This window comes from Panthera onca, chromosome D1 (assembly GCF_046562875.1).
Source record: "Panthera onca isolate mPanOnc1 chromosome D1, mPanOnc1 haplotype 2, whole genome shotgun sequence".
In the NCBI taxonomy this organism is placed as follows: domain Eukaryota; kingdom Metazoa; phylum Chordata; class Mammalia; order Carnivora; family Felidae; genus Panthera; species Panthera onca.
This window is the reverse complement of record NC_138348.1, coordinates 71,829,636-71,855,105: the sequence shown is the minus strand read 5'-3', so window position 1 is coordinate 71,855,105 and position 25,470 is coordinate 71,829,636. Positions and strand designations below refer to the sequence as shown.

Below are 25,470 nucleotides of genomic sequence, written 5' to 3'. Positions count from 1 at the left end.
ATCTTGAGAATTTATATGATACTTTTCAAATTTTTGGAACAGAAAATAATAAACATATTTATTAACTACATGGACTCTGGAGATGAATTGTGTACGCTCTATCCCCAACGCCCTCCTGCCTTACTGTGTGTCATAAGTTCTCTGATCTTTGATTTGTTGTTGTTTTAATCATAAAATGGATTCACAATAGCACCTGCCTCATGGTTTTAAGACTAAAATGAGATCACCCATATGAAGTTTTTAGGATAGAATTAGTTATGGTTTGTAATCTCAGGGGTTAATTATCTCAGTGGCGTAGCAACTGACATTTCTGTCTGGCCATTATTTGATAGGACATAGCTGTTTTGATACCAGGGACATTGGTCTGGATATGTATGTATGGCTATTTTGAATCAGACGTGTTTTGATGCAGCTATTATCAAGAGATCATTAAGCTTTCAGCTTTTAAAAAGTTGCCAAGTATTGTCAAAATAGGCATCTGCACCGTTTTATCCCTGGACATCCTCGTATTGGTGGTTTCCACCTCTGGAGGCGAGAGACAGGGAGAGGCTCAGGGGTGGGATCAGGAATCCATCCAGCCCAAAAGTCTGGGTATGGAGTAAGAATCCAGGATGAGATGAGGACCAAGGGTGTGGTAAGGGTTAGGGCTGGATTAGGACACAGAGAGTGAAAGGTCAGAAAAGGAGGAGCATCAGGGAATGTTGACATATTTGTAACTTGATTTGTTCTAAACTGTAGCTGTGTCCAAATATTCTGGTTTAGCTGGCGAACAACCAGACTGCGACCCGGTAGAGTCTTGCCGTGAATAAACATTCCAGAGGGTTTGCTTTCTTCCACTCACTAGTTGTCTGACCTTAGCTATGTTGCCTCTTTTAACCTTAGTTTTTTTTTTCCTTCTTCTTTTTTAATGTTTACTTATTTATTTTGAGAGAGGGAGAGAGAGAATGCACACGTGTGTGCAGGTGGGGGAGGGGCAGAGGGAGAAGGAGACAGAGAATCCCAAGATGACAGTATGGAGCCCCGTGCTGTGATCCCACAAACTGTGAGATCATGATTAGAGTGGAAATCAGGAGTTGGACACTTAACTTAACCGCCTGTGCACTCATGTGCCCCAAACCTTAGTTTTCTTATCTGTAGGATAGGGATGCTTCTACCCACCTAATTGTTTTGCTGTGAGAATTAAATGGGAAAATCTATTCAAAATGTCTGGCCTGGCTTTCTCCCTGCTCCCTAAAATTAGAAGCCCTGAATGCTTTTGATGTAAAAGCTCTTTAAAGAAGGTGAATGTATCCCTTAAGGGTATATCTCATACAGCTGTTACCTGGGGCTTTTTTTCAGGAGAATTCAGAAAGAATGACCCATAATCTATGTATGTAGTTAACATATAAACCTTTAATTTAAAATGAAGGGATTTTTTTAAAGCTTATATATTTCAGACATGATAAAGCTATAGGACACACAATTTTGCTTAAATTACGCTTTATGCCTATGCCATAGTTGAGTCTCACCTGGGCACCCTTTTAAAAATTTCCTTAACTCTGTACTTGCTTGTTAGTTAACCCACTTCTAACTTCCTGTCTGCTTTTTATGGGACCTTTTCCCTTTTTGATTCTGGCAGGAGCTTATCAATCAGTTAGCTAACTTTTTATTTAGCATTCTAGTCTTTCTCTTACTTCTGTGTGCTTTCTGAGTACTTTAGAACTTTTGGCATATCTACATCTCATATGCTAGGTTGGAGGGGACCACAGAGTTTTCCAGTTTCCATACCATGTTTTCTGTCGAATAACTACACTCCGTATATTTGTATAGACTGTAATGGTTCACAAACCAGTTTCAGGTTACTTATCTCATTAAATCTCCTATTTCTGTCGTTGTCATTTTACAGAGAACTAATCTGAGGCATTGTTAGGTAAACAGTGTGGCCAAGAAAACTGGATTTCCAACTATTATCTGTTGTTCTTTCACCTCCCTTATTTCACCTACAAGAAAAGATTGGGAAGGGGGGATGTGGTATCATTCAATGCACAAGTTTGTTTTCTGCTTCCTTTCCAGCCTCTTCAAGATAATTTTCCTTTTCCCTGGCCATGCCAAAATGAATTTGTCTTCAACTCTGTAGTAACTTCCTAACACGTGCATCTTTTGCAAGAGCTCTGAGTCAGTTGAGCTCTCTGTCTACTGTGCCACTGTAGATTGTTAAATGGTAATTATTACTTTCCCGAGTTTTTAATACCAACGAAGTGATTGCCAACACTTTTGCTGTTGGGTTTAGGATGCTATGATTTGAATTTATGGGTTTTGAGAAATTTTGACTAGTTAAAAGCCTTCCAGGGGGTCTATATTTTAGGTTGAGTGGCAGTGGAAAATCACAAGATATATGCAACGGATTTAGAGCTAGAGGAGAGATGAAAAATGTAGAACAGCTCAAATATCCAGGAGCTGTTAAATAAGTAAATGCACACTCATATCCTCATACATTTACATGTGTAAGTGTGTATGTATTTCCTAACCCTCACTTGCTAGGGTTATTTTATTCTAGCTTTTGAAAATTCAGTTTCTTTACATGATTTCTAATACTAAACTGTCAGTAATCAAGATTTTTGTGTCTTTAAAATTTCCCCTTTCAATTTAATATTTTATTGCTCAGATCAGCTGTCAAAGTTTGACCCTGTGTTTACTGAGGGAGAGGAAATGAGCCCTCTTTGTGGAGCGTATAGAAAAGCCCCACTGATTTGGGCCTCATGTGATTCCGTAGGTGTGCACGTGGCTGCCCATCTGGTGAACGCCCTCAATTTCTCAGTGAACTACAGTGAAGATTTCGTGGAACTGAATGCTGCAAGATACCGAGATGAGGTGGGTGGTCTCCCTCTTCTCATTTTCCTTTCACTTGTGGTGAGGTGACTGATGAAGGTCTGTGATTTTCACGGAAAATTTGTACCTTGCTGCTCCCTTTGAGTGCTTTTAAAATGCAGTTGTCAAGTTGAGTTTTGTTCCTTTTCAGTAGAAAATATAGGTAATTACTATTTCACAGTCTCTCCTGCTGCAAATGGGAGGTGGAGAGTGTCTACTTTTTATATTTCGCCGTGTTCCGACGGCTGCCACTCAGGCCTGCCTTCTGCCTCCCAACAGCGTTGTCTGGTTCCTATCTAGCGGAGACGGCCAGCGGTGTCTTTACAGGGCAAAAGTTTTTTTTTTTTTTTTTTTTTAAGAACTTGGGCAAGAAAGGGCAGAGACCCAGGTTGACTATTTGAGGATCCTGAGTAATCAGTTTATTTGACTTAAAAAAATATTATTGAGTTCTAGTGGTTACTCGGTTTTGTTTTAATCCTTGAAATAGGTGACCTGGAGCTGAATTCTGGTGCGGGCATTATTATTTAGGGCTGCTTTTCTCCATGTGAAGCTACGCATGAGGTGAAATTGTATGTGCGGGGTGGCGGGCAAGAGCCTGATGAACACATGTATAACCCTGGTTAGCTCTCTATTGCTCAGTACTTTCATCCTGACTTTTCCTCAGTCTTCCTTTGCTTCATGGGAAGACTGCATCAAAATCAAACTACTGGGCATCGAATTTGATCACACCCCCACCCTGTTATGCTAAGTCTGGTAGTGACTTTGTAGGATTGTTCCCTCTCTTCCCCAGCTCCGTTTTCTCTTCCACGTATCACCTGAGTTATCTAGACGAATACTGCTATGGTTATGTGCTTGATCTCTTTTTCAAAACAAAGGGAACACCAACAACAAACACAGAAACAAGTCACAAAACCAAAATAGCAAGCAGCCTTTGCTAAGTTCTTTGACCAGACACTAGTATTCTTAAAGCCAAAATGGTTTAACTGGTGTGCATTGGGGTCAAGCATTGATAATTGCACTGAGCACCCAGCATTAAGAACCACTGACAAATCCAGCTTCGTTGCATGCCAGTGGAAGCTCTTCATGTGTAATGATTTCAGAATGGAGCCACCACTTTTTCCATCTCCTGCTACCTACTCCTATTCCTGTATCCTCCTCTGCCCATAGCACACGGATTTCCTGGTTTCCTGCCTCTGCCACACAGAGACATCCTGCCATGCCAAGGACGTTGCCAGGACCGAAGCGACTCCAGTCTTTATCTTTCCTTCTTTGCTTCTCTCTTTTGTTTTGGTAATCTTAAGTCTTTAATAACTATAATGGTTCTATCATTTTTTTTAAAAAAATGTTTATTTATTTTTGAGATGGACACAGAGAGAGAGAGAGAGAGCAGGGGAGGGGCAGAGAATGAGGGAGAGAGAGAAGCTGAAGCAGGCTCTGTACGCTGTCAGTGCAGAGTCCCATGTGGGGCTTGATCTCACGAAACCGTGAGATCATGATCTGAGCTGAGATCAAGAGTCAGGCGCTTAGCCAACTGAGCCACCCAAGTGCCCCTAAAGGTTCTATCATTTAAATGTCATATGCTTTTGCTTAATATTTTAATATTTTTAGTCATATTAGGGTCTGTAGTTATTAACTTTATTTAACTTTATGCAGCTTACATGCTCAAAAGAAAATATTTTAAAACTCTCAAGAAAATGAAGTTTAAAAAATGAAACCCTTTTCTCCAAAAGTAGCCACAGTTAATAACTTTCTGTTCTCTTATAAGATACTTTGAGTGGTATTTTATGAAACATACTCATCAACAATTTTCTTATTTCCATAATTACATGTGTGGTAGCTTGCTGTATCAAAGAGTATAGATCTATCATTCTCTTTGTACTAATGTGTGATAGTTTATTTTAGACTTTTCCTTATTCACAGATGTTTAGGTTGTTTTTGAGTCTTTGTTATGAACCACTCTCCAATAAATTGATTTTTTTATATGCTTCCACTAGACAGATCCCTAGAAGTAGAATTTTGTTTCAAGGGTGTTCACATTTTTAGTTTTTTTTTTTTTTTTTTAATTTTTGTAAAGTTTATTTTTATTTTGAGAGAGAGAGAGAGCAAGAGAGAGCAGGGGAGGGGCAGAATCCCAAGCAGGCTCTGTGCTGTCAGCAAGGAGCTGGATGCAGGGCTTAAAGTTGCAAACAGCAAGATCATGACCTAAGCAGAGATCAAGCGTTGGCTGCTTAACCGACTGAGCCACCCACATATTTAATTTTTGCGCCCTGCACATTTTTAATTTTGGACATTGCCAAATTGCCTTCCAAAAAGGCTTCACCAGTGGACATACTTCTACCAAGTTTGTCAGAATGCTTATAGCTACACCTGCCTTGTTTTTTGTTTTTCTTTAATTTCTGCCAGTCTGATGGATGAAAAATGGTAACTCATTGTTTTAATTTATATTTCTTTCTTTGTTTCCTTCCTTACTTCTTTCTCTTTTTTCTCCCTCTCTTCTTTATTTTTGAGCAACTTGGAGGTATCAGACAATGTGCTAGATGAAGATGAAAACACAAGCACACATACGCACACACACACGCACACACGCACGCACACACACACTGCACGCATAAACAGAGTCTTCTGTGAGTTGTCTTTGAGAAAGAAGGATTTGTGACAAGCAACCTTTGTCCATGCTTTGTGGACTCTGTCTGTCTTCTCCAGATTTCTAGTGACCCACCCTCGGGCTACTGGGTGGCACACTCTTGATGGCCTACCCGAATCTGCCTCATCCTGTCATGTGTGAAACTGTCTCCTGCTCTCTCACATTCCATCCTCATTCCCTGGCAGTAGTAATTGTTCCATCCTCTGAGTTCCCACAGCTATTGGTTCAGATTTCTGGTGTTACCTCTTTGTTCAGCTGGTCTTGTATTTTCACTAGCTGTTTATATATTAGGTTACTCTAGGTTACCCTTTAGCTATGTTCCTAATGTCAGAGATAGAAGTCATCTGGCCCCGGCAGGATGAAGTTATGCTCTTGCTGGGCAGGTGGCCCTTATTCAAGGCTTCTGCAAATATTTCATATAAATGGCTTCCCACTTTGTATATAGGTTGGGCTGACTCCAGCTTCAATGGAGGCATAGGAAAGAATTTCAAAAGTTGTGCAATATTAAGCACCATTAGGATGAAAAACAAATCCACAAATCTACTGGGGATTGATCTCAGAAGATACAAGGGGAGTTGCCTAAAGTCCATTACACCACAAGAGATGTAGTTTAAAGGAAAGATTACACTAACAAGATTAATTTTTATATTTCTGAGTAACAGGAACCCATCCTCTTTATTTGAATACCGTCACTACTTTTCACAGTATTTGAAATATTGTAAGTATTCCATTAGTATTCTTTGCACTGAATTTACAGTGTACAGCCCTCCCTATATATTTTATTACTTTTGATTTTCACTGTCTTGACATCTTAAAGGTGCAATTTGACAATTATGGTGGACAAAGTATGTATGAATGTTTCCACATTATAGCCAAAGATATTGAGTCTCTAAATGGTCATAGTGTGGGCTTCAGGCCACTGCTACTAATTTGTAATTAGCCATGAAGTTGAAAGTCTACACTTTCTGACTCTTCATCCCGTGCTCTTTCTTTCTCAGAAGGATAGTCTTCTCTGTGTGATTTTGTACTTGTTATGATCTCCTCTAGTGTCATGAAAACATCATGAAACTTAATTGAATTTCTCATTTCCATTGGGAGAATGCATCTGAAATGCCTAATGGATCCGATACCCAGCAGATTCCTTGTAGAATTTTACATTATCAATGTTCTATTTTTCAGTCATTTTTTTTCCCTTTTTCTCAGGATCCTAGAAAACTTCTCTTCACAACTGGTAAGTTGTTATTCATTGCTCTTTCTGCAGATTCAGGGAAATCTTTGAAAATAAGCATCATCAAACTACATAGCAATTAAATATATGTTAAGATATAACATGGAAAATTTGCAATCAGAACCAATGTTAGGAGTTTAAGCGTAAGTTGCAACGAAAGCAGGGGACAAGGCAAACAGTGGGGTTCAGATGAACTAAGAGTAAAAATAAGTAAATGCATTTGCCTTCCATATGTTCTTCCAATAACAACAACGTGATGCCATAGGCTTTGTGCCCACGGCTGTGATAGTCCTGTTGGAGATGATACACATAGAATAGTCTCTTGCCCTCAAGGTACTGGAAAGAAACACCAAGCATTCTGAATATCAATGTGGCTCTTATAACTCAGTAATTTAGTAGGATATTTTGTCATCTTTATAACCTATGTAAAAAGGGGAGAAACAGTCATTAAAATCCATTAGTTTTCTTGCAATGGGACTCCTTTTTCATTTGTCATTTACTTTTCCTTTCCAAGCATGTTGTCCATGAAATCTCAGTCTAGACTATTAATTTGTTAAAGCGCATTTAAGCATCTCAAAATTTGTCCTGTTGTTAGTATAATTCTTACTAAGATTCTTCTCTTTCTCAACCTTACACGATGAAAGGAGAAAACTGCATTTGGGGGATTTTTAGCACATATTTCAGTGGTAAGGACAATTAGGTAGTTGAGACTGTCTATCATAAAGGCTTGGCTATCACAAACACCCTATTAAGGATCAAAATTACATCGGAGACTGAGGTGCATGGCTCTGTCAAATGCATTGTTTTTCTTTTCAATCAATATTATGATGAAAATAATAATAATTCTGATGTTTTTCCCCTTCCTTGTCACAAGTGAGGACACAATGATATATTTTGATTTATAAAATATATATTTTTTTCTGTCTGTGTATGCAAAGTATTCCACAGTTTTCTCTGTAGGAACACAATTTAGTTTTGTTTACAACTTTGCTCATTGAAAATATGTTTTTCATTTAAGCCTTAAGAATTGGATGAGAAATAAGAGGCAGAAAAAGCAGAAAAACAGAACCTTATGTGTGAATCAATGTATTTTTTGGTTCATATGAATTAATTTTACAGAAATATCCAAGAACTTTGTTTTAATATTATTTTGTACAGCACAAAGTATGAGTGAAACATGGAGATATTTAAAATGTTTGGGAAAGTGTAGTTTACAGACATATAAAAAGATGTCTTATATGACCAAGATACTACATTCAGAGTCTTAGTGTAATGAATACTTATATATAAGCAGGTGATCTCTCCATCTAGCATGAAACCCCACCATCCCATGTTTTTTCCCAGAAGTTTCCATGAGTGATGTTGGACTAAGTAGAGATGATACTTAAAAATACGAATTTCCAGATTCCATTCTAAAGAACCTCTCTCTGTAGTGTGACCTGACCATGAATGTTATTAACCTTCCCAGGTATCTCAGGAGCTTCTGTTTCACCCTTACTGAACATCTCATCATACTGTTGTAATTCCCTTCTCGCAACACCTAACTTTTGTCTACTCTCTTACCCTATTCTCTCTCTCTCTCTCTCTTTTTTTTAACCTGCTCAGCTTCTGCTCAGCCTCCAGCCTCAGCTGACACACCCCATCATGCACAAATTCCTCCTTGGAGGCAGAGCTGTTCTCTTCTTTGGCATGGGTTCCTAAAGACACATAGTAAAATACTATGCTGGAGAATACTTTATTTCCCGTACATGAATGGTCTTTTCCACCTGAATGTGAGCTTTTCCAGTGTAAGGCAGGGCTTCCCCTAGGGCATGCAGAGCCTCAGGTACATTTTTTTGTGTTGTTTTGTTTTGTGGAGTTTCTGTCACTACAAACAATTTGAAAAACAAACCAGTATATCACTATCCTTTTAGTGTTCCAGTCTACACCATTTCATGAAAGAAATTCAGTGCTGGCCAGAAGGTGCCAGGTTCTCAGGTTGTCAGCTTGGAACACAGCCCAGAAGCCCTATGTATGAGTCTGGAGCTTCTAGACCATCTGATTGACCCTACTGAGTAGTAGGTGAGAGAACAAAGCAGAATCAAAGGATGGCAATGGGAGAAGGGATGGTTTTCTACAAATAGACTTAGTCTAGCTTTGTATTACTAGTAAGTCTATGATTAAAATACTGTTTCATAGCTATGAATGTTGTTAGGTACAGTGCCGAGGAAAAATCAAGTTTCTTTTTTTTTAAATTTTTTAATGTTTGTTTATTTCTGAGAGAGAGAGACAGAGTGTAAGCAGGGGAGGGACAGAGAGAGAGGGAGACACAGAATCCGAAGCAGACTCCAGGCTCTGAGCTGTCAGCACGGAGCCTGATGAGGGGCTCGAACTCACAGACCGCAAGATCATGACCTGAGCTAAAGTTGGACACCCAACTGACTGAGCCACCCTAGTGCCCCAAAAATCAAGTTTCTGATGGAGGAATGCATGCATGTTTTTAGATGTTCTAGTGATAAAGTCTACCTTTTATTGGTTAATATATTTCTTAGATTTTAGGTTGTTTAATGTTACATAGAGTCTTCTTTCTGTCTTTAAATATTTTTCAATGTAATCTACAACTGAGAAATTAAGACGGTTTTGTAGAAAATAAAGTCTGTGGCAGTTCAAGTGACATGAAATATGGTAGTTAGATCACTCAGTAAGAAATGTTAAAAACATTAAGAATTTATAAAATAAAACAAGTTTAAAAGACTGTATTATTCAAACATGGATTTCAAAATATTTAGTGTGTCATTTCCAAATTTGGTAGTACCTTGTATGATGAGAATAAAATGCATACTATCCAGTTTCAATTAGAAAAGCCTTCAAAAACAAATAGAATTGTGTTTCCAGTTATGTTGGAAAAAAACAGGATAATGAGTGCAAGATGGTATATTTCTGACCACATCTGGATGTGGATGAAAACGTTCTGTCAGTTTCATCTAGACTTGGGAGTATACTGCAGTCCTTTTAAAGGCAACTAATTAATGAAATCTAATATGCATAGATAAAAAGTAATAAGAATAAACATACAAGCGTGTCATTTCCTAAGGAAACAAGTGTAGGTTTTGCTTTATAATTTGAAGGATTCAGAGAGTTCATAATGTACTTTCTGGCAGGTATGATGGCCCAGTAGGCTTTGACTAGCTCCATAATTTCCAACCTGTGCTTCCTGACTTCTGGAATGTGTGTAGTAATAGAAACTAATATATTGGGTCTTAGATGAGCTGTCATCGAAAGCTAGGTTAGGGCGCCCCTTGATGTACCCTGAAAACACTCAATGCTTAGCTCTCTTTCAGCACTTAATGCCCTTTGTTGCATTTGTCTGCTTATCTTGTCTCCCATACTGGACTAGAATTTCTTTTAGAGCAGGATTCATTTTTGCTATCACCTAATAGTACATTACAGATACCTAGAAAAAAATACACTGAAGATAAAAGCCATTTGTGTAACTCTACTACTTGTTACATAGATCTTTACAACATCTAGATAATCAGTTAGCTAACCTTTGTTTAATTCCAATGTCAGAAATTGTAACTTCTTAAGGTACTCCCCTTTTTTTGACCATTGTAATTATAATAATTTTTCCTTTTCATTGTTAATTATAAGTAACGTTTTCTTCTTCATTGAGCTGGCCTATTACTTTATAAATTACAAAGTCTGATCTTTTTATATTTCTGGGAGATAGAAAGGAAACATGAATCCTTTAGATAAAAAAGATAACTTCATAAATCTGAAAGAACATTAAAAAGTGTTGAATTGATTCTCCTCCAGTGAGATTGGAGTTTGGCCTAAGGGACAGTAATAGGAGCATTAATCCCAGGATGTGCATCCCATCGGCCAAGGTGTCTACTTCATCTTCAAGTGACTGATGTCAACTATTTCACCTCCTCTGAATCTTTCCAGTATGTTTTCTGTGTTCTGTTCTAAAAGGTGTTCATTGGTTACATGTTTGAGGAAAGATCTGTTTCTGGTTTCTTAGTGCTAGTACTTCCCAGAGACTTTAATATACTAATGTGTTCTGTGACTCTGTAAGGAATTATTATTGTACTTTTGAGAAATAGAAATTAATATCTCAAAGAATTACTGTTCAAATAATATACTTTGGAAATTATGCCTCTACACTAAACATACTTAGTTTTTTCAGGTGTCCTGATGAAGTGATTTGTAGACATTCCATAGCTAATCCTGGCATATTTAGAACCACATGGGAAGCCTTGTATGCAGACACAGTAGACCTTAACAAAGTCCCAAGAAAATTATTGGAAAGGCCTCTGCAACCACAAATTTTACATCATGGAGCCATCTGGGATTCTATCATTTATTTATTCATTTGGTCAAATAAGTTTTTTTTTTTTTAATTACTTGAAGCCAGAGAGAAAGACTGCCTCTTTTTTTTTCTTTTTCAAATTTATTGACTTATAATTGGAGCCCAGTAGATAATGCATATGTAAATTATGCTATTTGATTGATTTTTGACATATATATACACTTGTGAAGCCAAGACCAAAATCAAGATGACAAATATATTTGTCATTCCACAAAGCTTTTTGTGCTTTTATAATGCATCCTGAGACTGATCTGCTTTCTATCACTGGAGAATGGTTTGGATTTTATAGAATATTATGTAAAAAGAATCACAGAGTTTGTACTCTTGGGATTTTTTAAGTGGAAGAATGTCTGGCTGTTTTCACTCAGTCTAATAATTTTGTGATTCATGTATGTTGTTGCATATAGCACATGGTGGTTTTTTTAAATTGCTGATTAGTGTTTCAGGTAGAGATACCACAATTATTTACGCATCCATCTGTTGATGGAGATTTCAATTGTTTATAGGCCTTAACTGTTAAAAAAATAAAGTGGCTATGAATATTTTTGAACAAGTCTTTGTGTAGATGTGTATTTGAGATTCTTTGGGGGAAATACTTGGGGGTGGAAAGGCTGGACCATTTTGTAGGCATGCTGTTTTTTGTAAATACCATTTTTCTGTACTGTTAGACCTTAAGTGTGAACTAGTTATATATAGTTGTCTTGTTCTTCTCTTACCCCTAGGAAGTTAGTATTCACCTGGGGCAATGGCAAAGAGGAAGGGGAGGGAGGGCCCTGGAAAAGAAGTGTAGAGAAGAGATGATTTGGATTAGGCATATCAGGAAAGGCAAGTCTTGTTAGGCTTCCAAATCTGTATATTGGGAAGACCAAGGAGGAGAGAGTGTTCAAGTGTTAAGCATACAAAAACTAGCTCCTTAATTTCTCATGTGGCCCTTTATAAGTAGAAACTTGTTTCTACTGTACTGAGATTTCTAGCGTTTTCCAGTGATTCCAAACTGTTGGAATCCTAATGATGCACACCTGTATTGCTCCTATATTGTTCCCAGCTTGTCTGCTTCTGCCAGAGGCTTACAGTTCATGATGGCCCTTCTATGTTCTAGGTGATTCCCTGGCAAGGAGAGAAGTTGGGGAATGCCTATACTTTTGGAGACACAATTGTTTCAATAGCTTTCCATAAAGATTTAAGATGGAATCTCTCAGGTTATTTAGGGCTTACTGTTGCTTGCATGATTGTAAGAGCAAATAACAGTAGCTTATAGACAGGATATTTTATTTGGTATTAATAAGATAAATCGAAATGCAACTATTGTCATTTTAGTTGTTTTTGATCCAGCATATCAACTATTCATTTTGGATATGCTGTACCGACTAACATTGGATTTAGCCATCTATCACATCAGTATTAAGTTTGCAAAGCATTGCACATTTTTTTTTGTTAAAAAATGATTATTATATCAGAAACGCTGATTAACAGCCTGTTTTTCCATACTAAGGTGATAGGCCTGCAAGTGTTCTTAAAACAGCAGCACTGTAATTCTTTTTTCTTGAACTCTACCATTTTCTGTTCTACAGTTGAAGTTGTGGTTTTTAGAGAGCTTTAGGTTTTGTTTATTTTTTGTTTAAAATTACTCCGGATAGTGAAGCCCAAAAGAAATTATTTGAATTGAGACTAGAGGAGCTATTAGTTCCATAAAAGGAGGGCTGAGGGAGTCAGGGAGTTTTCATACTGTGGTGGAAAAACCAAAACGGTTTGGTGTTGGATATCAACTCAGTCCCATTGCATATTTCTTCCTCCTTTAAAATAGCTTTATTCATGTAGAATTAGGATACAATTAATTGCATCTCTTTAATACACACTCATGTTTCATAAGTTTTAACACTTGGTATGTTTACAAAACCATCATCACTATCAATATAAGGAATAGATCTTAACACTCACCCTTTAAAATTTTTTTGTGCCTTTAGAAGTCTTTCCCTCCTGCTCCTCCTTGCCTCCCCATTAAACATGTTTACTTTTTCTCTGTTGTTTTCATTATTGACATTTGATATCTTGTGTGCATTTGGGATAGCATGTCCCTGCAGAAGTATGTACACATCCAGCATTCTGAGTGGGATACGTGAAAATACTAAGGTGGACTCTTTTAAAGGTAGAAAAGATTGCTTTGTTTTAAGTACCTTGAATCTGTGCTAATTTTAAAAGGGCTTTTTTTGAGAAGGAACATACAAAGAGATATGTGATTTGAATTGGGCTTCCCACAGAGCACCGTAGCCCTTTGGATTTTAAGGTAATAATTTTTTGTACTTTTTTTCTCAGTATGGTTTAAGTTAAATGTACTTATATACCTTTTTTATAGTTCCTGGCCTGACAGGGGTCTGCATGGTGCTGGTGCTCTTCCTGATGATTACAGCTTCTACATACGCAATACGGTGAGTGTCAGACCCATTATATCAATGTTTACTGGCCCGAGCATTTAAGTTTTCCTCAGATTATCTTCGTTTTCATATGCAGAAAAAGTGTTGATTAACTGGAATGCTTAGCAAGTGCAGCCAGTATTTTGGTTAATGTACTATTCTGGAAAACTAAGAGTGAAGTAGAGATATTTCCATATATCATTTCCTGCTTTTGAAAAATCTTTTTGTTTAGTCAAATGTTCTGTGTTGGTAAGGAAACATGTGGAGACTTTTTGATGACTGAGGAAATTTGAGTTCTTCAGGGTCATCCTTCTGAAGGATAGTGTATCTCTACAAGACATGAGATTGAAATCAACATGTATGCAAAGGAATATAACATAATTATTTTATAACTCATTTCCTGTTGCAGTTTATTGTAGTATTTTAAATGAAGCTTTGGGAACATGGTTAGTTGACATCTGCTAAAATAATCAAAAATATCTGTATGCATATTTATTCTTTTGGTTACGAGATTTTGAGCAATTGCAGGCATACATTTTCATGAACACTTTCACATGTTCTTTCTGATAGATACATTCTGTATGTCATAATATTTTACAGCATCTTGTGTTTCTAGGTCCAACTTTTTGGTTCAGAAAGCAGAAAGAAGAAATAATACATAGTATACAAAAATCCCCAATTATTGTACTTGAGATGGGAAATTTAATGGAAAAACATGTATACACATTTTGAAAATAATTACCTAATAGAATATTAAAATGATTCTATCTTTGCACTTCTGAGAACATCTCTGCACACATTCACACACCCCAAAATGTCGCAAGTAAACTCACCAGAGTTTAGCACCATAAACTTTCTGGTTTGACGTTTATAAGCTTAATCTTTCTTGCCTTTACTCACTCAGTCCTCACCTCCTACCTCCACCATCACTCTCTTTTTCCCTCTTTCACACTACTGATCTCTCTCTTCATATGTCTATGTATGTCACTAATACAGAATCATGTTATAGATGTTATTTTAAATCTGCTTTTTATTTAAATATGTTAGGAACATTTTTGTACATTAATAAATATCTCTCTGTCATCCTCTTTACTGTTAGAACAGCATATCATCCTATATACATAACTTTCCCAATTCCCCTATTGTTGGATATTTTAGGTTGATTCCATTTTTTATAGTATTTCATTTCTGAAGCAAACACCCCCATCCATATGTCTTTGCATACTTTTGCACTTACGTCCTGAGGAAAACTATCTGGATGTAGAATGGCTTGGCAAAACAGTAAGCACACTTTTAAGACTTCTCATAAGAATTAAAACTCACCTTACAGAAAGGCAAATCAAATCTCTAACATTAGTGTTTAAGAGTGCCAATTTTGTGGGGAGAAATTTTATTTTAGTTAGGTAAGGCATATTAAAGAACATACATTTTTCAGTTTTCAGTGCTCTTAAAGGAAAATGAGGGCATCTGACATACTTATTTGCAAGATCGAAGATCTATGAATGTTCTACATCGATTAAAAATCCTTAAATGAGGGGTGCCTGGGTGGCGCAGTCGGTTAAGCGTCTGACTTCAGCCAGGTCACGATCTCACGGTCCATGAGTTCGAGCCCCGCGTCAGGCTCTGGGCTGATGGCTCGGAGCCTGGAGCCTGTTTCCGATTCTGTGTCTCCCTCTCTCTCTGCCCCTCCCCCGTTCATGCTATGTCTCTCTCTGTCCCAAAAATAAATAAAAAACGTTGAAAAAAAAATTAAAAAAAAAATCCTTAAATGAGAGATAGTTTTATAAAATGGAGTATAAAGATCAGCTTCTATTTTCAACCGAGCCATTATATTTGTACTCATAATAATTCAGTGAATGTTCATCAATCTTCAGTTTTTCATGTCTTTAAAAGAGACTAAAACCAACTCTGCTTTTCTCCAAGCTTTATTGTGAGAATCATGGAATTCTTAAATGGATCACAGAGATAATCTTCTTCTTCCTCTTCTCTTTACCAGTGAGGAAATAAAGCATTAGAGAAATTAAGAGAATAAATGGCTCCAATGTTTGATTTCTTTTTTTCTTCTAATGTTTGATCTCTTTTTAAAAAAAAATTTTTTTTTAAACATTTATTCATTTTTGAGAGTGAGAGAGACAGAGCATGAGCAGGGGAGGGGCAGAGAGAGAGGGAGACACAGAATCAGAAGCAGGCTCCAGGCTCCAGGCTCCGAGCTGTCAGCACAGGGCCTGACGCGGGGCTCGAACTCACGGACTGCAAGATCAAGACCTGAGCCGAAGTCGGACGCTCAACCGACTGAGCCACCCAGGCGCCCCTAATGTTTGATTTCTAACAGTTGAATGTAGTCTAGTAATCCACCAATGGTTCAGTATGGGTCAATCTATTAAAATAAGTAAATATTTTAATAGCAGGTGACAGGAATACAAACATATTTTTATCTCAATAGATTTTTAAATGGTGGTTATTAAATCTTAGCCCTAGTTATGAATTAAAATAAGTAAACTAGGAATTAATTTCCTTTATAGAATTAAAAAAATAGAAAAGCCAGAACTAAACTCATAAAAGAAACATGAGATACATTCCTAAGAAAATTATGCCAAAAGTGATATTTTTAATTCTACCATTATTATATATGATAAGAAATGAAACATTTAGAATTAGTAGAAAGAATGCAACAATAAATCATCATTATTTCCAGAAAGGTATATGTAATTGTTCTGCCAGACAATCCAAGAGAATTATGGAAAAAAAAAACATTAGTGTTATACCAAAGAAAAGAATTGTAATAGGTAAATGAATACAAAACAAATATTAAAAATAGCTTTTATATAATAGCTATTATCAGTTTGAAATTGAATAAAACTGAATAATAAAAACATGGAATATCTAGAAATAAACTTAATAAGAAACTAGTTAAAATCTATATAGAAAAACACAGAACTGCATTGAGGGAAATAAGTAGATATTTTAATAAAGATTGCATACTGCAAAAATGGAGTTCTTCCTCAGTCATTTTGTAGACTTGTTGCAATTCCCATCAAAATCAAAGATAGATTATTTTGTTTTTTGAATTCAGCAAAAACAGTTCTAAAGTTCACCTGAGGGAATATCCAAGTACATGTTCCAAAGAGAAGTAAAAGGGAATGTGGCTTACCAAACATTACCACAATTAAGCTTCAGTAACTTCGAACAGAATAGCACTTAATTGCAAAAATTACCAAGGAGTTGAACCTAATGATAGAGTTGATAGAAAGCCCTGTAGGAGGCTTTGATATATATAAAAAGCTGCTAAATAATAAAGATGCCATTACAAACTTATGAAGAAAGTGTGGCTTAAGTGAATGAAATTTGAGATAAATTAGAGGTAACTGTAAAAAAATTATGCCATTAAAATTTAAAAGAAACTTTGCCCAATAATAAATTCTTACAATCTTATGGAACATGCTTAAATTATATGGAACATGCTTAAAATTTAAACAGTTTACACACAACAATTAAGAAAAATATACTGTAGAAATGGATAATTATCATGAATAGATAAATTCTACAGAAGAATTTAAGGTGAGTAACACAGAAAGGAAATCATATCCAATTCCACTTACATAAAATAATGAAAATGTATAAAGTGGAGTTGGGGTTTGTGGAAACAGGCTCTCCTACTGTACAGTTGGGTTTATAATTGATAAACATTTTCAGAGAGCAATTGCCAGTGTGTATGAAAAACAAAATGAGTGTCCTTCAATGTAGTAATTCCACTTCTAGGAATCTAGGTTCAAAAAGAATCAGCTATGTGCAAAAAGGCATATGATCCAAGGATATGAATGATCTTGCTTATAATAACAAAAGCTGTAGATGAAGTAAATGTCAAACCAGTTGGATATTGCTTATCTCAGGGGTTCTGAAAGTTCTAGGGGTTGTATCAGAATCCTCTAAGAAGCTTTTACTAATATCTGCCTTCCACCTCCAAGATTCTAATATTTGAATATCTACCCAGACATATGAAATAAAATATGTTAGTCTTTTTACTTTTCTCAAAAGTTCCATAAATTGTGCTCACCATACCACTTCTTTTGAGGCTCTTTGTTTACCCCAGGGCCGTAACACCAAGGTATGTGTGTTTTTTTTTTTGGTTTTTTTTTTTTTTTTTAACATGTAGGCTGTTCAGGAAAAGAATATAAAACTTTTTTTAACATGTAGGCTGTTCAGGAAAAGAATATAAATGAGCATCTATTTAGTTTCTCTCAATTTTACTTTCCTTTGGACTACTCTCACACTATGTATTAGGATAGGAGGATTATTTGTTTTAGGTATCATCTGAAAATTGAGAATATTGATCAAAAGGACAGTGAAAGTACATATTATCAGCCTATTACCTACTCCTCAAACTCATAATTACTTTCAACATTTCATTTTAATTCTTTCCATGTATCTTTATTTGAAATACAAAGAATCTTCAAAATTATGAAGTGTTAGTTATAATTTTGTCAGTTCTCTCTGCATGATATGTTAATACTTTTGTCTTAATAGATAAATCTCAGATGAACTCCTATTTTAACTTTCTTCAATTTTGACATATGTTTGAAATGATGGAATGTAAAGTGGCATTGAAATTAAGTTATTTGTTTTTTCAGAGTTTCTAATTATGACATCTTCTGGTATACTCATAATCTCTTCTTTGTCTTCTACATGCTGCTGATGTTGCATGTTTCAGGGTAAGTTTAAAAAATATTTAAAATATTTTTAAAATCATGTATACCTAAAAATAGGGTAATGATAGATAAATCTAGAGAAATTTTTATAGAAAGTGGTAAAATTATTTGGTTATATGGAATTGAGGGTAGTGTCAAGAATGAAGAAATAGTTCTGTTTTTATCATAGCATATATATTTTTTAAAGTTTTATTTTTTTGAGAGAGAGAGAGAGAACTTACACACATAAGTCATGAGCAGGAGGGACGGGGCAGAGAGAGAGGGAGAGAGAATCCCAAGCAGGCTCCATGGTGTCAGCCCAGAGCCCGGCACAGGCTCGATCTCACAAAATGTGAAATCCTGACAGGAGCTGAAACCAAGAGTTGGGCACTTAACTGACTGAGCAACCCAGGCATCCCTATCATAGCATATTTTAATGAATCTAGTATAAAAGTATATTAAAATTGAAAGACAGTTACTTCTTTTAGAATGTTGCAGTTTTTAAAGTCCATGTAGTTATATCGTGATAACCTCTAAGAGAAAGTTAGTAAGAGATAAAGAACTTCAAGAAGGTATTTTAATGTTTCCTAAAAGTTTAGGAATTCCTAATGTCTTGCTGCTGTGGAATTTGTAACAATAGAGTTACCAGGTTTTAGTTTAAAAAAGCCTAGCAGCCTGTAGCAATATTTTTCTAGATATGTCTTCTGAGGCAAGGGAAATAAAAGCAAAAAATAAACTATTAGGACTACATCAAAATAAAAAGCTTCTGCACAGCAAAGGAAAAAACAAAATTAAAAGACAACCTACTGAATGGGAAATGATATTTGCAAATGACATATCTGATAAAGGGTTAGTATACAAAATATATAAAGAACTTACACAACTCAGCACCAAAAAAACAACTAATCCTATTGAAAAATAGACTCTTTTCCAAAGAAGATATCCAGATAGCCAGCAGACACATGGAAACATGCTCAGCATCACTAATCATCAGGGAAATGCAAATCAAAACCACACTGAGATATCACCTCACACCTGTCAGAATGGCTAAAATCAAATACACAAGCAACAACAAGTGTTGGCAAGAATGTAGAGAAATAGAACTCTCCCCTTGTATTGTTGGTGGGAATGCAAAGTGGTGCAGCCACTGTGGGAACATTATGGGGGTTACTCTAAAGTTAAAAAAGAACTGTAGGGCACCTGGGTGTCTCAGTAGGTTAAGCATCTGACGTTGGCTCGGTCACTCTTTCATGGTTCATGGGTTCAAGCCCCATGTTAGCTTTTGTGCTGACAGCTCAGAGCCTGGAGCATGCTTCAGGTTCTGTGTCTCCCTATCTCTCTGCCCCTCCCCAGCTCATGCTCTGTCTCTGTCTCAAAAATAAATAAACATTAAAAAAATTAAAAAAAAAATAGGACTATAGAACTACCCTATGATCTAGTGATGACACTATTGGGTATTTACCCAAAGAATACAAAAATGCTAATTCAAAGGGATACACATATCACTAGCAGCATTATTTACAATAGCTAAATGATGGAAACAGCCCATGTCCATAAATTGATGAATGGATAAAGAAGATGTAGTATATACACACAATGAAATATTATTCAGCCATAAAAAGAATGAAATCTTGCCATTGGCAACAATATGGATGCGCTTAGAGAGTATAATGCTAAGTGAAATCAGCCGGTCAGAGAAGGACAAATACCATATGATTTCACTCATGTGGAATTTAAGAAACAATACAAACGAGTAAAGGGACAAAAAAGGAGAGAAGCACAAACCAAGCAACAACTCTTAACTCTAGGGAACTGATGGTTACCAGAGGGAGGTGAGTGGGGGGATGGCTGAGGTAGGTGAAAGGGCTTAAAGAGTATACTTATTATGATGAGCAATGACTAATGTATAGAGTTGTTGAATCACTATATTGTACACAAGAAACTAATATAACACTGTATGTTAACTATACTGGAATTAAGGTACAAAACTTAATATAAATAAATAAAATTAAAAATTAAGAATTAAAAAAAACCAAAAAAACAGGGACGCCTGGATGGCTCAGTTGGTTAAGCATCCGACTTAGACTCAGGTCGTGATCTTGCTGTCTGTGAGTTCGAGTCACGCATCGGGCTCTGTGCTGACAGCTCAGAGCCTGGAGCCTGTTTCAGATTCTGTGTCTCCCTCTCTCTCTGACCCTCCCCTGTTCATGCTCTGTCTCTCTCTGTCTCAAAAATAAATAAATGTTAAAAAAAACAAAAAAAACAAAAGCCAAAATAACAAAGTGAAAAGGCCTACCCACAGTAGTAGTTGCAGAGAAAGCCTACATTGGTTTATAATGATCTGAGAGAAGGATCTGTCAACATCAGATCACAAAGGGAAAAAGAAAGTATCCTAAGCTTGTTACAAAGAATATACACCAATTATTCTGAAAATGTGTGTCAACCCAAGCAGTGTACTCAAAGGTATAGTGCTTAAAATAATCTATTTGGTTAGAGGAAGGAAATAATACATTTTTGTGTATGCATGTGTCTGCATGATCACTAGAGTGGACTATGGTTTTGTCTTGAGACTCATACTAATATGACACAATAGGCCATTGTTTGGCATCAGGTTCACTTGATTGAGTAAATGATACAGGATAGAAATATAGAAAGTCAATAGGATAATGTCAGGTCGTTCTTCTGTGATGGTCTCTCTTGTTCTCCCACCTCCTCTCCCTTACCTCCCATGTAGTAGCTCAGTTTTGAGATTAATAAATAATAATTAATAAATAATTCCAAGGCATAGACTACCTTGCTTTGGGTAAGACTCATGCTCCATAGGAACCAGTTTCTTGGTAGCGGCCCAGGTCTCTTCAAGGGATACCCTCAGTTACAAGAATACACTGCACACAGGAAACTGAGGTCTGTGAGTCCTACATAGTTCATTCATAGTCTTCCTGGTGCAAATGCATTCCACCATTAATAAACAATGTTGCCTGGAAACACAGCTGGCATTCCCTGTTTATCGTAGCCCAAAATGTTTCCAGGGAGACAGTGTTTGGAGAAAGCTTCAGATTTGCTGTTAATCTTTTCCTCAGAATGTTTTATAATGTACTTTGTCAGTACAGTAGGTCATATACATAAATTATGTATTTATTTCAGGGTGCATGTTCAAAATGTTTTTTTTTTTCTCTGATTTTGGAGGCCACTGGTTTAAATAGCAGTTTTATATGAGTCTCTCTTCCATGTCTTGGCTCAATTTGTTCTATACTGGGTTCTAGAACATACAGTTGTAGAGCATCAGAAGCATGGCCACATATTATAATCATGGCTTCCAGTTAGTCATTCCTGCCACACAGGGAAGAGGGCCATGGTCTGTGGAAGCTCTGGATTCTATTCTTTTCCCTTTTTTTTTTTTTTTTTTTTTTGGATAATATGTTCTATGGACTATTAGGACACCAAGAAATCTCTCTGTACAGAAAATTTGTTTGCCTGTCAGAGCTATTATCATAAAATGGACTATGAGTAAGCAGATGTTACTGATGATAACAGTAATTGAAAACAATTACATAATGCTTACTATATGCCAAGGATAAATTCAAAGTAATTGAGATACTTTATGTCTCCAAGGATCACAGTTTTATGAAGATAAACAATACTGTCACAACTCCTTAACAGGTCAGAAAACTGAAGTATAGAGAGAGTAAGTAACTTCTGAAAGTTTACCTAACTGATGGATCCTGGATACAAATTCAGGCATTCTTACTCAAAACCTCCTTTTTTTTTTTTTTTTTTTTTTTTTTACTGCTAGGTTCTGTATTTTTAGAGAGCTCTGTACTTAGAATTTAGTGTTAAGATTTTTTTTTTTAAAGGTTAATATCTTGATTTACCTGGGATTGTGATCTCTTTCATACATCTATCTGTAACAGAGAGAAAAATGCAATCATTTCTTAGTATAATTAATTATGCATTCTTTTGCCTTTATGTTGTATTAAGTTAAAACTGAAAATGTCTGTCTCTTTGTAATTCAAAATAGAGTCAATTTTTTTAAAGGTTCAGGAGTTCAAACAGATTTCTTAAGCTTAAAGAGGATTGTATTGAGAGTTCTTCATTTTTTGGACATAAAAGAAGGCCTTCTTAAATTTTGATTTTACTTTTGTAGAACAAGGGTCACAAACAGAAAGTGACTTTCATTTTTGCAAAGAAATAACAAAGCATCTGCGGGATGAATTACATATAATCAATTTCTTATACCAATTTAATAGTTATATATTATTAGTAAAAAACAATTATTCTAATATTGAAATCAGTGTCATACAACAAATACATAATCCTATAAGCATTGTATAGTGCACAATTTTATGAAATTAAATTTTTATTTAAGTATAATTGACAAAATAATATATTTATACTATATTGCAAATTATATATCATTTAAGTTTTTTTTTTTTTACAATGTGATGATAAACATGTATGTTGTGAAATGATTACAACCAACCAAGTGAATTAACACATTCATATCACTTCAGTTACCTTTTTTTATTTTCTGCTGGTGAGAACGCTTAAGATCTACTGTCTTAGGAAATCTCAAGTATACAATACTGTATTATTAACTGTAGACATCATGCTGTACATTAGATCCTCAAAACTTATTCTTCTTATAGCTAAAAGTTTTTAACCCAATGACGTTAAATTTTGAATACAGTCACACAGATTATGCTTCTGGTGTGGGAAAACTTACTAGTGGTAAATCTTGTTTTTTTTTTTAAATTTTTTTTAATGTTTATTTATTTTTGAGACAGAGAGAGACAGAGCATGAACGGGGGAGGGCCAGAGAGAGAGGGAGACACAGAATGTGAAGCAGGCTCCAGGCCTGTCAGCCTGAGCTGTCAGCACAGAGCCTGACATGGGGCTCGAACTCATGGACCGTGAGATCATGACCTGAGCGGAAGTCGGACGCTTAACCGACTGAGCCACCCAGGCACCCCTACTAGTGGTAAATCTTACAGCTTTTTCAAAATGAAACATTTCTCAAAAAAGTCTTTTTATTCCTAAAGGATCTGTCTATAAGTAAATCTGTTGAAATTATTATCATTTGTGCCAATATTGAGAACTTAGACATATCTTTGCTTATGAAATATCTTGATAATTTCATTCTATAACTTTTGGTTATATGAGTAAGGTGCAGTTATTCAAAGTAAGTTTCTTGGATATATACTGAGATTTCTGTTAAAGAGCATACTTTAGATTGGAACAGGAAATCAGTATTTTCTGGGCATCTCTCCATCAGTGTGCTAACTACTCTAATGAAGTATAGAAGAACAATATATGATCTTTAGTCTTCCAGCGTTGGTAATTAGTTTGCAATTAAAAACGTCAGTTGAAAGAGCTGGAGAGGGGTGCCTGGGTGGCATAGTTGGTTAAGTGTCTGAGTCTTGATTTTGGCTCAGGCTCAGGGCATGACCTCATGGTTCATGAGATCAAGCCCTGTGTCAGGCCCTGGGCTGATAGCATGGAGCCTGCTTGGGATTCTTTACCTCCTTTGCTCCATGCCCCTCCCCATGTGCACGTGCTCTCTCACTCTCTTAAAATAAATACATAAACTTAAAAAAGAACTAGAGAGAATTTTAGACTGCATATTTTCCAGCCATAAACCTATTTTATTTTCAAGAATTCTAGTAGTTCAAAGAACAGAAGAATCAATGTAGGCTAGAAACTTTAGAAAATTTTAGGCTTCAAGGATGAAGCCATGAGAAATTGTTGACTAGTTTCTCTATCTAAGCAGACTTTTGCAATAAGAAGACCAATTGCTTCTGATGGTTTTCAAAGGTCGATTTTACTTTTGTAGAATCTCCAGTTTTGAAGGAAGCTTAAACGATATCTTGAGAAAGATGATTTTTGTCTCCCATGCAATCTAAGTAAATATCTAGTATTGAAAAGCCCATTCTGTCTTTGGGAAGCTCCAGTTTTCACAAAGTTCTTTTTCTTTTGAGCCAGAATTTATTTTACTTTAATTTAATCCAATGACTTCAATGTCTATGACTCTGTAGGCCATCAAAATTCAGTCCCTCTCTTTTAAATTATGTTCATGTGTTCCTTGCTTTATGATATTTCAAGTCTCATCATTATTCGAAATTAAAAAAAAACATATTCATAGTTAATATTCATTGAGTACTTATCTTGTACCTTACTAATGTTTGATCTCATTAAATCCTCCCAACAACCCTGGTAAAATATGCTGTTGTTATCATTATTATTATTATTTTATATTATTATTATCATTATTGCTATTATATCTTGTCCAGGTGATAGAACAGGGACAGCGAGAGGTGAAGGAACTTGTTAAAAGTCGTACATAATAAGAAGAGTTTGGGTTTGAACCCAGGGATCATCAGATTCCTGAGGCCACATTCCTAATCACTAAATTAGGCTGGCTGCAGTTTGGTATGGCTTCCTTTGTATCCCCCCCCCCCCCCTTTTTTTCTAAAGTTTTTTTTTGAAGTTTTATTTATTTTTGAGAGAGAGCACGGGCGTGCAGGCGCACAGGCACCTGAGTTGGGGAAGGGCGGAGAGAGAGGGAGACACAGAATCTGAAGCAGGCTCCAAGGCTCTGAGCCCTATGTGGGGCTCCAACTCCCCAGCCATGAGATCATGACCTGAGCCGAAGTCGGATACTTAGCCAACTGAGCCACCAGGTTCCCCCACCCCCCTTTTTTAAAAGTTTTTTTACTGATTTATTTATTTTTGAGAGAGAGAACTTTGTATCCCTTTTAAAGCTGGAAACCAAACTAAATGTAGTGCTCTGGTGTATGTAATATGACATTGGCAACATAGAAAGTTTATCTTTCTCGCTGCAAATATTACGGTCATTATTTAGGACCTGATTGTCTTGTTCCATGATTATCCATGCACTTAGCTTAACTTAATTTTTATACTTGTTACCTATGTTTTGGAATTTTTAAATTCTTTCTCAGCAAATCTATTTATTGCATGACATCCTTAAAAGAACACATTTCATATAAACCAAATCAGATGTTTCTTTTCGGTGGTCAAATGTATCTAAAATATGCTAATTTTCCTTTTCAAGAGATCAGTAGAGCATGGCAATTAAGAGCTATACCATTAATAGCTCTATGACCTTGCCAGATAATTTGTCCTCTTTCTTAACTATTAGATGGGATTAATAAAGTCACCTACATTATAAGGTTGTCTCAGGTTTAAACAAGTGAATGTAGCAATATAGGCATAATAGAGACATACTCAAGTATTAGGAAAAAAAATATACTTATACCAATACTAATAGCTGTATTAGGATGAAACTC

General features: G+C 36.0%; 1 protein-coding gene across 4 annotated transcripts in view; it reads left to right on the top strand.

Annotated features, from left to right (window-relative positions):
• The window catches only part of NOX4 (NADPH oxidase 4), a 167,987-nt gene that overhangs the window by 24,976 nt on the left and 117,541 nt on the right, over positions 1 to 25,470 (top strand). For all 4 annotated transcript variants that reach the window (XM_078433013.2, XM_078433012.2, XM_078433015.2 and 1 more), the window contains 4 exons: positions 2,753 to 2,850; positions 6,695 to 6,722; positions 13,424 to 13,496; positions 18,110 to 18,190. In XM_078433013.2, coding sequence (XP_078289139.1) covers positions 2,753 to 2,850; positions 6,695 to 6,722; positions 13,424 to 13,496; positions 18,110 to 18,190 — 280 coding nt within the window. The remainder of the gene's footprint in view (positions 1 to 2,752; positions 2,851 to 6,694; positions 6,723 to 13,423; positions 13,497 to 18,109; positions 18,191 to 25,470) is intronic.